The sequence below is a fragment of the Trichosurus vulpecula genome, chromosome 3, assembly GCF_011100635.1.
Source record: "Trichosurus vulpecula isolate mTriVul1 chromosome 3, mTriVul1.pri, whole genome shotgun sequence".
Classification (NCBI taxonomy): Eukaryota; Metazoa; Chordata; class Mammalia; order Diprotodontia; family Phalangeridae; genus Trichosurus; species Trichosurus vulpecula.
In genome coordinates this window covers 417,082,740-417,096,829 of record NC_050575.1, presented here as the reverse complement: position 1 = coordinate 417,096,829, position 14,090 = coordinate 417,082,740, and the positions used below count along the sequence as shown (strand labels likewise).

Genomic DNA, 14,090 nt, shown 5'->3' with positions numbered 1-14,090 from the left:
CACTCTTCCTGACTTCTCCATCAGGCCCAGCAATCTCTTTCTCCTGGACAACTCCGTGAGGCCCAGATTCACAGCTCAGAAGTGCCTGGCCCCTGGGACCCTCCCAAGAACCCCATTAAAGGTGAGCATTTCTTAGCAGGTTTCTTCACCATGCCTTTAGCAGGGTACCTTCTTCCCTTATCTGTCCCCCCAGCCTCAGCTGTATTACCAGCACACAGCACAGTTCCTGGCACATGGAAAGTGCTTCATGAATAAATGCTTGTTGACTGGCCTGGGCACTGGCTGTCTCACGGCAACGCCGCCTGTGTTCTGAAGCTGAGGGCTCTGATTCCACACAGAGATGAGAGGGAGGTTGTTCCAAGGAGCACAGGACCCGGCTTCCAGGACTGACTCCGACTTATGGCTGTATGTCACTGACCACATGGCTTCCCTTTTCTGGGGTTCAGTTTCCTGAGCAGTTGAATGTGAGGGTGCAAAGATTTCTAACTCTAAAGGCCTATGCTGTGAGCTTTTCTTATCAGCTCAGGAAGGTAACTTTAGTAAATTTATTTTTTAGAAAGAAACAGGCTTTTTGATTCATCAGTTCTTTCAAAGACAGCAATTTTCAAAATAAGATGATATAAATACATCATCTCTTTCTGGCCATACTTACACGTCCACACTTTTCACAGGTGGCCAAGCTTGCAAGAGCAAAGCCAGGTGCTGAAATTCCACCTGCTGATGACTGGCCTCAAGGAGACCCAAGAAGAGAGTGGAGCGTCGCTCTTCATTCTCAATGTCGGCGACGGTGACCTGCAGGGAAGAAAGACGTGAACACTGGAGAGGAGGTTCCCAGACGCCCCTGGGAGAGCCTGGGCTCCAGCTGAACCCTCCCGGTGACCCTGACACCTCTGCACAGGCCAGCACAGGTCATCTCCCTCACATCATGCTCTTGGAGCCCTTGGCTCCCTTCAAGGCTCAGCTGAAAAACCACCAACACCTTGCTGGAACCTCTCTGTAGATGCTAGTGCTCTGCACCCCCCAAATAATTACATGTTTATTTTGCATAATTTGCCTCAGTTTTCCCTTCTGAATAATGGAGGGGCTGGATGAGATGCCCTCTGAGGCCCATGCCCCCTTAAGCTCCCCCAAGAGCACATCAGCTTCCCAAGGACTGCGCTAATTCATCAGTGTCCCTGTACCTACGGAGAGCCTGGAACAGTATCCTACTGCACATGCCCAAAAGGCATGTATATACACACTGTGTACAGAGGTGCATGGGCACACACATGCACATACATTCACGTGCACACACATGTCACAATACACATGTTCTCTATGTGCACAGACAGGAACAGGGACAAGGCCTAGGATTTCACTGGCACAGGGAACTCCTAGGTGAAGAAACTCCATCTACAGGAGCACATTTGCTTCTCCCATGAAATGTTTGGTCTTACAGAACTGCCAAGTGCCCCAGGGGCCAACTGCCTGGTTTGGGGGCTGTAACACTAATGTTACTTGTAGCTGCTGTGGAGGTGTAAGGCCAATAACACTGGCACACAGGAGGGCTGCTAGCACAGGTTCTTTGATCTGCTTTTCTAAAGGAAAGCAACTTTAAGGGGTTAACAATCTTACTTTAGTTAAACGTGTGTATACATATACGTATATCATTCACTTAGTTCAGGGGGAGAAGTCAGCACCCTGAACTTCAGAGCAAATACAAACAGAAATTACAGAGGAAATAACACAAATCAACAGATAGGCTTCTGTCTGACCACAGCAATATATACATAGTTATCAGAGAGAGAAGTACCAACATCTGGGTTTTCAAAGCCAGGGGGCTCCTTAATGGCTACCCAGAGTCTCATCTGGCCAAATCACACGAACACTCTTCCAATGAGAGCGCCCCAAAGCAAAATGCTAACCTCAGAGTATATATACACTTCTTCAGGGTCAGCCCACAGAGGGCATCACAACCGTGTGACTCAAACTCATGTGACTTAGGCTCTCTTGTGATTTAAGTAGGCCATGAAAGACTCTTGATTCAAACAAAGGCAAGATTCAATCAAAGGCACTTGATTGCCTTAGTGCTGAGAAGCACTCCAAAAAAAAAAAAAAACAGCAAAAAGTCCCGCTTTGCTTGCCATTACAAGGGCACACAGCCATGATGAGCCAGAGGGAAAGGGAGAAGGGAAGAAGCATTTAAAGAGCACCTACTGTGTGCCAGACACTGTGTTAAGCAAATAGAATCTTGTTTGATCCTCACAACTACCACCCTGTGAAGTAGGCACTCTCATTATTCCCACTTTACAGACAAGGAAACTGAGGCAAACAGAGGTGACTTGGCCAGGGTTACACAGCCAGGAAATGTCTAAGGCTAGATTCGAACCCAGGCGTTCCTGATTCCTTTTGTTGCAGTCTCTGGTCTTCCTGGCTTCCAGGCCAGCTCTCTGTCTGCCCTGGGGCTTCTCAATCTTCTTTTTCTATCCTTTAATAAAGCTTTGTTTTGAGGAGCACAGACCACGTTTCCATAGTTCATCAGGGGTTTACCAAGTGTTTTCCTTACAATGACCTTGTGAGTTAAGTAATAAAGGATTATCTCCATTTTACAGAAGAAGAAGCTGAGAGCCAAAATTTCAGTGACTCATCCTGGGTACCCGGGGCTGCGAGTGCCAGGGTTTGGGCCCAGGGTTGGGGCCCAAGGGCTGCCCTCCTGCACATGTCTAAGTTCTGCAGAAATGTTTTATTGTGGCTTTCACTTTCTACTTTCTACATGTCTCCAGAGTGGCCGACAATGCCATACTATCATAGTGTGATTGAAGAGGTGTGGAGAATGAGAGCAATTTAAACCAAGTGACATTGAAAATATGGATCATTTTTCCTTCTTCTTTCTTTTGTTTTTTCCGGATCCCATCACATAACAAAATGAACCAGACTAGAATTTGCATGTCAGACAGACCAGAGATGCACTTTTGCCAGATACCCAACAGTTTGATGTCCTTGCTTTTGAATTAATCTAAATAAACCACATGCTTTCTCTTAGTCTCGGCTAGTAATTCCCTTACCAACGCCCATTTCCATCTTAATCTCAGCTCTGTGCCACCCCCCCAAACAAACAAAATCCAGCCAGTGGATTTGTAACAGCAACCATGAATATTTAATCTCTTTTCTATTAGGCAAGTAATCTTCAGAGGAAATACAAATGATCTCTGGGAGAACCGGAAGATACTTATTTTTGAGAGAAAAAAGAAAGTTTCTTCCTAAGAAAAGACAATTATCTGAGAATGTCAGATACGGAAGCTATACTAAAGCCCAGACCAGAAGGAGGACCAGCGGAGACTGAATTCACCCGGCACCCAGGTTGCCTTGGAGGTGCTTAACAAACACTGATTGAACTGAATTGAATATGGAACATGGGATGGAGAGCTTAGAACTTTAGAACACAGGAGGAAAGAAGAGCTGGCATTTACAGAGTGTCTGAAGGGTTGGAGAATGCCTAGTATGACTAGTCCTCATTTAAGGCTCACATCAACATGGTGATGGTTCCAAAGGCTACGTCTCCCAGTTCTAGGCTGTCCACATATTTCATAGCTGGGATATCTAGGCTTTATCCCAGCTTCTGTCCAGTGTGAAGACATGCAGCTCTAAGGATGCGTCTGCCCCTTGGGCATTCTACTAGAGACCTTTCCCCACTGATAACAACTCTTTCAATCTGGCCATTCAGTTTTGAACACACCACCTTCATGTCCTGCCCTCGAGCCCACAACTCTCTGTTTCCAATGAGAGTCTGACTTTGTCCCCTGCTTTGCTGAGAGCCGGATACATTTTTTCTAAAGAAATCCCCCTATTTACTTCACTGCTTAGGACCTGTGATGTTCTTCATGTAGGGAGTTCTTGATGTGAGAAAGTTCCACGCACCAGATTAAACTGTCAGGCGCTCTTGGCGATGTCCTGCCCAGGGTCGCACAGCCAACATGTGTAAAAGATGGGGCTAACCCAAGTCACCCGGACTTCAAGGCCAACCTTCTGTCCTCTGTGTCGCAGCACTTAGTCACGCTGTTCAGAAAGACTCTACTGTAGTGATGCTGGCAGCGAGACTGTCATGGTCTTTTGCTTTTTTTTTTCCAAAATTAATCTTTATTCCATTTTCTTCACTTCCAAATATACCTCTCACTCTCCCCTCATCCAGCAACCCATCCCTTCTAACAAATAACAAAGGCAATCCAACAAAGCTCACCAATGAGTTAGTATATGCCACGCTTCACACCCAAAGCCCCCCACCTCCAAAGAAGAGGGGCAGGTAGGAAGGGAGGAGGGTGCAGGGCCAATTTGTCGGCATGTTTCATTCTTTAAATCATTTTTTCCTAAAAACATTCAAATAAATATTTCCATATAAAAAGAGAACAGAAGAGGGCAGTGCACGAGACAACAAATCTCTCTTACAAAGAGCTTGTTTTTTTTTTTTTTAAGTATATAATAAACTTAACCCATTTTCAAAGCTATCCTGTTGGTCTGTTTGCTTCTGGGCTTAACTGGTTCACTTCTATGAATTTTAAAAAATGCTTCCATTATCGTCTCCTCTTTTCTTTCTTCTTTTTTTTTGGGCAACAGCATCATGTGTCCCCTACCTTTAGATGCTTCCCCCTCCTTATAACAAATGAACACAGTCAAGTGCAGCAGACCCCACATTTGGCACAGCTCATTCCTGATGAAGTCATGCTGGCGCTCTATGATCACTGCTTCCTTCTCTACACATTCACTGCCCATCTTTCCATGGCAGACTGGACTAGAATGTTGTCAGAGCTGAAATCAAACCATCCTTCCAAGACAGATTGGACTAGAATATTGTCGGGGGCTGAAATCAAACTCATTGGCCTCAAGTTTGCCGGGGCCCGCTTCTTTCCTATTTCAAAAAGAAAGACACCATATGCCTCTCTGCAGTCCAGCAGGACCTCTCCCAGTCCTCATGATCTTCCCAAGTAGAAGAGCAAGGATTCACCATTCATGCCCAGTGTGACTCAGTGAACACCAACTGTGTGAGCAAACACTAATTAAGCACTTTCTGAAACACCTGTATTCTTACACATAAATAACTTTTAAACTATGAAGTGACTGTATATTGCTTGTTGTCCTATCACCTGAAATATCTTAAAAGATCTTCACTTAACACCTGAGATAGCAGCCAGCTTTGAGGTTCTCAACCCTCTCCTTGATTTAGTTTTTTAAAAATATCATTCTTGCAAAGTGAAACACACACATAGAGACCACCCAATATTTGCGCCAAGATGCACTGTCACTAGTTGCTTATGCGTCCTTGGGAAAGTCTCCTTTCTCTGGCCCTCATTTTTCTCAGTTAAAAATTAGGGAGCCAGACTAGGTGATCTCTCAGGTTATAACAGTCTACATACCTAAGAATCTATTATATGCCACATATAATGAAAGAAAAATGTAACTGTGATATTCAAACCTATACACTAAGGAACTCAGGCTCCCAGGATTTGGGGCTACAGGGAACCTTGCTGGTCACATGGTCCAACCTGAGTTCCACTGAGGTCTAGGGGAATGAGAGCACCTGCCTGGGACCTCACCAGCAGGGAGTGGTCCAGACATGGGTGTCGTACCCGCTCCAAGGGTCTTCTGACTCCTTCCCTCCACTACTACAGTGGTCTCCTTTCTGACAGAGCCATCCTCTGTTCTCTGGTTCCTTCTTTAGCTCTGAATCATGCATCTAAGCACAGTCACCAATTGTCACCCGAATTCTGTCCTCAAGGTCAGCAGAGGAAAATCCACACAGTCCAGAGGCAGCTGATCCAGACCAGTTCCAGCTTGTCAGCCCTACCCTGGAAAAATGCTGGCAAGGGGTCCCCACAGCGACCTATGGACTCTCTGAGTTTCAGCTAGGAGACTTAGCAGGAGCAGGGCGAGCCACTTCTCCTCTGAACCAGAGTAGAAGAGGAAGAAGGGGAAGCTACGAAGAAGCAGAGGAAAGCGGCATGACTGCCTGTCATCCCCCAGCCCAGAGGAAAGGTGAGACTTAACCACCTTGCCAAAACTAGGAGGATGTTCACTCATCCCTGGCTACCCTTGCGGTTTGCCAAAAGGCCCTTCCATCTTTGGAGGAATCTCATTACGTGGCAGAGTAACTATCTCCATTTGGGCAGTGCCCAAGGTGAACAAGCCTGCTTGATGGCACAGCCAGCCTGGTCATTTTGTTCCTGGGAGAAGCTGTCCATGCTAACTGAAAAAGAAGGCTGGGCAGGAAATCAGGGCCCCTTTGGCCCCAGTCAGTCTGCACTTGAATGGCCAGAGCCATGGAGGATTCTCAGATCCAGATGCCATCACCTGAAATGGAATGAATGATTCTCTGAAGGATGGAGTCTTGTGCTACACACTGCCATACAAATACACAAGTCAGCAAGGCAGTTGCTGCCTTCAAAGAGCTTTTGAGCTTTTTACAAGAGGAAGGCAATTTCTCATTCCCAGGCATTCCTCTTCCCTTTGAACTCCATAAAACACCCATCATGAAAATGGCCAACACTTTGGGTGCTTGGAAATTCAGGTTCCCTATCCTCTAGTTGATGTCCCACTTCATATGATGGGCCAGTCTCCCAGAATCATGGAATAAAGCTCTCAAGTCAGATCTACCAAGACATCTTGTATGATTCCAACACACATATGCAAAGAATCTTGTTGGAAGAGACCCTTAAAAAGAAAGATTCTGTTCTTCTTGAGTCACTTAAAAAAAAAGTTAACATAAAAAGGAACAGAAAGGGATCTTGTATTCTCTGTCTTAGTCCATTTTGCATGATGTGCAAGTAAAAATTTGAACCGGTATAAAATTATTTGCAAAAATTCACTTATTCTTTTCTCATATTTTCATCAAGGGTCCTCCCAAGATGAGCACAGAACTCTCTCAAAGACTTTATACACATGAGAAAGCAGTAGATGGGTCAGAAGTTACTGATGCCCTCTCCATTTCCTCTGGAAGGACCATAACACCAGATGGGATCTTACCCCACTCTTTTGGTATCTTCAGTGATTTCAGACAAAACCTAAAAACCAGCCCCTCCAACACTTCTCACAGACCTCCTTGGTGCAGCTCATCCTGATCACCTCCTTGAAGGGCATGGGGGATAAGAGGAGAACTATGGTCATCTCTTTGTCACCTACAGAGGAAGTAGAACATAATAAAAACAATGGAAAATGGTGCCGTTTTTCATCTGTTTGCTGTCACCCTTCCAGTTTCACCCAGAAACACTGTGGGGATGACCTGGCTTTGCTAGGTTCTGCGCCAAGGTTTCTGCAGACTCATTGTCTCCTCTGCTGCTTTTGGCTGTTTGGTGAGGCAATATTGCTGGTAATCTTCCACTCGCCTCCACTGTTAGCACTTTACAAATGAGTTTATACTCCCAATTTGTGTTGCACCTGGTTGCCGTATCCCTCCAACTGGAAGGGATCCAGGGTTTGGCTGGTTGGACATGGCTTCTGGGCTGTGCTGGCCTCCTCCATCTGACAACTGCTTTACCTCAGATAAACTTCTGTATGAACAGTGATGATACAAGTTGAGATCTCTTCATTCACAACGTATTTTCTGTCTCAACAGCTGAGTAAGACAGTGAGTCAGATTGGAACTGCAATAGCAGGACAGTGTTCTTCACACCTTTATCTTCAGACTCGGTATAGGTTTTGATGATTCCTCTAACACATCCATGGGCTTGGAATCAGAAAGACTCATCTGCACAAGTTCAAATCCAGCCTCAGACACTTACCAGCTGGGTGACCCTGGACAAGTCATTTAACCCTGTTTGCCTCAGTTTCCTCACCTGTAAAATGAAGTGGAGAAAGAAATGGCAAACTGCTCCAGTATCCTTGCCAAGAAAACCCCAAATGGGGTCATGAAGAGCTGGACACAACCGCAGTGACTGAACCACTAACTCGTCAATGTCTCGCAAGCAAATGCCAACAGCTGATTCAAAAGTGACTCCCATGTCAGGACCGCAATGTTGTCCATTTTCGTTTCTGGTGATATTCTTTGGCGCTCACCACCTTTTCTTAAAGATGGTATCAATCAATCAACAAGCATTTCTTAACCATCCACTCTGTGTCACTCGGCCAGAGGCTGAGGATACAAAGAAAATGAATGGAATGATCCCTATTTGAAAAGCACTGACACGCAGGAGTGAAGTGTCTCCAAACATCTGGCCCCTTTCATTTCTTTGTCCCCAAAGATATTTCCCAATATGCTTTTCAATATCCTCCTTTGTCTATCTGGAAGTTACTGAATATCAAAATACAGATTTACTTAGTTAGCAGGATCTGGTCCAGCTCTTCCCAAAATTTCTCTATTCTTTTCTTATCAGAAAAGACAGCGACACATTAGACTGGCCTGGATGACATAAAGCATCTATTAAGCATGTGCCATGAACCAGGCACTATGTTAAGCACCGAAAATCTAAATACAAGCAGAAAGGCAGTCCCTCCCCTCAATGAGCTTACATGCTAATAGGGAAGACAACACAGAAAAGGCAGCTAAAAATGGGAGGAGATAAGAAGGAAGCAAGGTGGAAAAGCAGCCCAGAGAGTCAGGAGCTAAACCAGGTTAGAAATGAGCATGGCAGGGGCTTCCTCAAATAAAAGTGAAGTCTTATATGTGAGTATTAAAAAACCAAACACACACACAAACAGCCTTTCCAAGGTCCAGTTGGGGACAGTGAGTAGTTTGTCTGAAAAGTGAGTTTGAAGGGTCAGTGGATCAACCTCACTGAGTTGACAGGACACCCTGGGAGGCAGATCATAACATGGCATTAGGTCATCTGGAGAATATGGAACCTGCAGGACAAAGAGCTTAATTTCTGCTTCTGACAAAATCTTAGCACAGATCCTAGGCATCCCCTCAGCCTGGACATATCTGAGTACTGTGTTCAGCTTTGGGGGCTCAATTTTACCCCCGCTGTAAAGGTTCTGGGGATCATCTGATTTGGAGTTGGGGAGGCTGAAATCTAGGAGCCATGTGACAATGGCCACATCATCTGAGGCCCCTACTTCATAAACCAGCTCACTGACGAGCCAGCGATGGGCCTTGTCAAATGGGATGATCCACGCAGAGTTTAATACCTTACAGAGCGAGAGAAATGTCAAATGGTTGTTCCTTATAGACGTCAACTTGATGCCTGGTTGGGTTTGGTGACTTATCAAAGGTCATGCAGGTAGTAAAGTAGCATTCTCACTGCCCGGACCATGGATTCTCTGGCAGACTCTCAATTCCATTTTCCTTCTACTTCACCTCTCGTCCACAGTAAGCAGGAAAGCGCCACTGATTTGCCTTCATGAATAGAAGCTGTCCCCAAACTCAGTTGCAGGATGCTGATGGGTCCTTGATCCAAAGGTAACCAGAGGTTCTCTGCTTCATGAATAGTCATGTCCCCTTCTGCTCCTGCCCTGGAATGCAAATCTGGCAGCCCTAGGCCAGTCCCTTCCTGGCTGCTCCCTCAGGGCCCTGCTGCACCTCCCCCAGGGTGGGGGTGGGGAGGAATTCTGCCCATCGCCCACAAGCATCTCGCAAGGACCTGCTGTCTGCTTATCAGTATCCAAGACCCCGGATCTGACCAAAGGTGCTCCATGTCCCCCGTAAAGCTGACAGCAGCTCTGACTCAGTAACTAGTTGTAGTTGGTCCAAATTAAAAAGATTTTCACCCTACTGAGGAAGCCAGGTCACTGCAGCTTTCCACGGCTCCTGAAAGGAACTTCATTGGCATCTCCAATCCAGGTAGGAGAGTATTTGCATAAAGCCATCCACAAAGATGGATACGACCACAGGAGGCAGCCGGACTGGAAACAAAAGTGACCAAGAGCCTGAGAGTGTCCCTGGTATCCAAAGAATGCTGGGAAAGTTGGATGAGAACTTCAGCACATTGTGAGGATGAGCTGTGAAGGACTCACAGACACAATGGCTAAGGAGGGGAGGACAGGGATGACCATGACCTGAACCAGTGGATGGACAACCACACCAACAGAGTCCTAAATCCACTGAATATTGATACTCCCCACAGTAAGCCATAGTGCATCCATTTCTAGATAAATCTGCAAAAACCACTGTTGCTGTCCAGTTGTTTTCAGCTGTGACCGACCCTTCATAATGCCATTTGGGGTTTTCTTGGCAAAGACACTGGAGTGGTTTGCCTTTTCCTTCTTCAGCTCCATTTACAGATGAGGAAACTGAGGCAAACAGGGTCACCCAGCTAGTGTGTGAGGCCAGATTAGAACTCAGGAAGGTGAGTGAGTCTTTCTGAATCCAAGCACTCTGCACTATGGCACCACAAGCAGCCAAAACCAAGGCAGACACAAAAAGAATGTGACCTCAGCCCTGCCCAAAGGGAGCTTCTCAGACAACAGGAGATAAGCCAACAACACAGCAAATGTCCTAAATCCTCTGGGCTAGCCTGAGTGACTTCTTATTCCAGTCTCACATCTAGTCTGGTCATTCCAGGTGCACCCAGCCAGCACCTATGTTCAGGGTCTATGACTGGGCTGGTTGTTGGGCATATAGACAAGTGAGTCTAGATTCTCTGGGGAAGAAGCAATGTGTGCCCTGAAAATTAAGTGGAAATCATATCTAAAGTAATAAGCAGGAGGAAAGATGATTAAAGGGAGCCCCCAGAAGGCATAGGGAAAGTAGAAAGAATGGACCATGGGCATGGGAGGGGTGGAGCCGACCAGGATCAGGAGCTTCGGCCAAGGCACCCTAGATTCTCCACCACAGGCACTTTCCAAGGTTGGCAGGCTGGGTCGCAGTGCAATGCTGTTCAGAAGCCTCAATGCTCATCAAATGACAAATAAACACCTTACTCAAGGTCCCAACCAACCATGTCACACATGACCCCTTCAGGACCTCGCCGTACAGAACCTGTGGTTACTCCCTGATCACAGCACATCCTTTCTCACCTCCATCCATCTGGATACATCGTCACCCAAGCCTGGAGCAGATTCTTGCAAATTCCCTCTGCTTGGTAGAATCCTCTTCCTTCTAGGCTAAGCTCAGGTAGCTGACAAGCATTTGTGGACTTGAACAACGTACCAGCACCTCCCTGAAATCTAACTTTTACTTCCCGGGAGGAAGGAATTCCTCTCCTCTTTAGGCTTCTCAGTCCTTTCTGCTTCACCTCTCCCAAGACTTCACAGGGACTTTCGAGGGATTTCGATACCTTAAAGAGACAGGTTTCATTCTCTACCCCTCCCATTAGATCAATGACAACAGTGCCTGTGATTATTAATGCTTGCATTCATAGCACTGGGTACAGTGTATATGGTAGGCACTTAATAAATGTCACTGAGCCCAGTGCATCTGGTAGGCACTTAATAAATGTACCTGAATTGAACTGAAATGAAATCCTTATCCACCTCCCTATAAAATGGAGATGAGCTTACACATGAACAAGATGGCAGAATCTCGTGCCTCCATCCACCCCAAGAGGACCAGAGCCTTCCACCACAAGGCTATCTGTCCGTGAGGTGACCAGGATAACACCTGCGCATGAAGAGGCTGGCAGAGGAGGGAGTCCCCACACTAGAAAAGCATATCCAAGGCCTTTCCTATCTATATCAACTATGATGCCCACAACATTTCAAGGCAGAGGAGTTAGGCATTATCCAGATTCTAGGAATGACCTGTGGCCTGAAGTTCCAAATCTATGCCTCTTGTCCAAAATGAAGCATGTGGAAGCCACCAGAGCTAGGATTCGAATCCAAGTCCCATAACCCCAGCCCTTGGAGGCCAATGATTCCAAAGGGAGCCAATGAAGAAGCTCCCCGACGCCAATGCCAAGCTACATGGAGGGAGAATCTACTCCCTCCTGAGGACGGTGGCCCATGCTACTTTCTGGATAATTTTAATTTCAGCCCTCCAAGGATGAACCTAGCTCTTTTCTCCTCTCACTGTGTTATCCAGATAGAGCTAAAGCAAGTCAAGAGACTCCTACACTAACGTCCCTTTTGTCTGTCTCAAAGACCCAGAAGAACCAAGTCTGACACATTCACTGAGTGGCCTTGGGTAAATCAGCACATCAAGGATCCTCGGTTTCTTTATCCATAAAATGAGGATAATACATGTGCACTACCAGCCCACATACCTATTCTGAGGAAAAGTGTGTTGAAAACTGTCAAGGGCTCTAGAAACTAGCTATCTATTCTCATGATTATCATTCAACTCTAGTGAGTATTTGCAGAGACTTTTCAGGTGCCTCTTAGCACTTGTGATAAAACAAACAAAACAGCCAGTGTAGCTGGACCATAGCAGGGGCAGCAGACTGGCAGGGAAGGGCCAGGTCATGAAAGGCTTTGAATGCCAGAGGATCTTCTATTTGAACCCAGGAGGAGTCCCTGGAATTTACTGATGGGGGAGGGACACGGTCAGGCCTGCACTTCTGGAAAATCCCCATCAGCCAATGGGAGAATGGATTAGAGGAGAAAGAGACCCGAGGCCAAGAGGAGAGTCAGGAAGACGGTGGCCGGTGGACGCAGCCAAGGCGGCCGTGTGTGGAGAGAATGCAGGGAGCCGGAAAGAAGGTCTGACGGTGAGGGGACAGAGAGGTGTCGATGAGACCGAGGCTGCCAGCCGGGGTGACTGGAGGGGAGGGTACCCCAACAGTAACAAGACACTGAGGAAGGGGGAGAGGGAGGCGATCTAAGCCTGTCTTCTGGCTCCAAGACAGGCGCTCTCATTGTTCCCGATCCTTGCCCAAGAAAGGGAAGCAACGAATACAGAGGCATTGTTTTAGAATCTCCTCAAAACCAACACAGACCCTCCCGGCAACTGAGACACAGAACACTTCTGAGATATGCAGAGAACCAATCTACCCTGCTTCCACCAAGACAAGAAGTCCCGACACAGGGCTCTCCAGCTGCTGACATGCAGAACAGGGAGGGTGTCTGGAGGGCCAAAGGGGGAGCAGGAGAGAGGACACACCCCTCTTCTGCTTGGGAAAGACTAAGAGGCTTGGCTGAGTTGGTGGGCAGCTTCCAGGGGCCCCTCTCCCTGAAGGCTGCTACTCTGCCCCTGCCACTCTCTCTTCCCATAGAGGAGCATGTCCTGGTACAAGGGGGACATGGGGTGGGGGTCAACCAAGTCTCAAGCACACGCAACACACACACACAAATACAGGCATGCACACATGCACACATGTACACACCCACAGAAAATATGCAGGGCCAACTCAGATGCTATTCAGCCATTTGGAACAATAGCTTCCTCACATTTTAATACGGATCTATGCCCAGTAAATACACAAAATATATCACGATCACTCCCTAAGTGGTATATCTTAAATTCAGTGCATAACATGAATCTTAAGAGGGTCAAATATCATCCATATTTTATGAACTATTTTTGGAATGATACATACGGCAAGCAAAAGAACATGACAGAGAGAAAGAGGAGCTGGGTTTGAATCTACCCAAGGCAACCTTACTACCCATGTGAGCCTTGGCCAGGTCCTCAACCTTTCTGGACTTTGGTTTGCTCCAATGAAAGATAAGTTTAGTCTAGATGGGTTTCTTTGGAGCTCCGGTTCTAAATCCAGAAAAGTATGTGAAGCAAGGATTCTGCTTTGTGCACTCCTCCCAAGGGACCAATATCACCTACACTGAGTGCAGACCACCAAGAGAAGTGAGGAAGCCAGGAGAACATCAATACCTCAAGAGCTGGGCCTGCCTCCTTCTGTCTTTGTATCCCCAGCACCTGTAAAGGGACCGAGGAAATACTCATGGAACCAGACTAGACTGAGGAGGTGACTTTAAAGTTTTGCTTTTGATACTAAATTTGAAAAAGCAAATAGATTTTTTTCACATAGGATGATGAGTTATTAAGAGGAAGAGTGATTATACCAAAGTAATTTTGTTTATGGAAAATATCTCAAGAGAATTTTTGTGCCCATGGTTAGGTGGTAAATGAATATGATGGAGCACGACGGCATCATTACTGCTGAATATGAAGAGTCCGGAGAAGCCTAGGAAGACTGAAGTGAACAGAGGGAAAGGGAAGTGAGCAGAACCAGGGAAACAACAGGAATGAGCACATCTGTGGAAAGAACAACAGTCGGTCACCACAAAACTGAATC

General features: G+C 46.5%; 1 protein-coding gene across 1 annotated transcript in view; it reads right to left on the bottom strand.

Annotated features, from left to right (window-relative positions):
- Nucleotides 1–14,090, bottom strand: part of NBAS (NBAS subunit of NRZ tethering complex) — a 271,212-nt gene that overhangs the window by 28,580 nt on the left and 228,542 nt on the right. Inside the window, exon 49 of the mRNA XM_036750476.1 lies at nt 653–792. Coding sequence (XP_036606371.1) covers nt 653–792 — 140 coding nt within the window. The remainder of the gene's footprint in view (nt 1–652; nt 793–14,090) is intronic.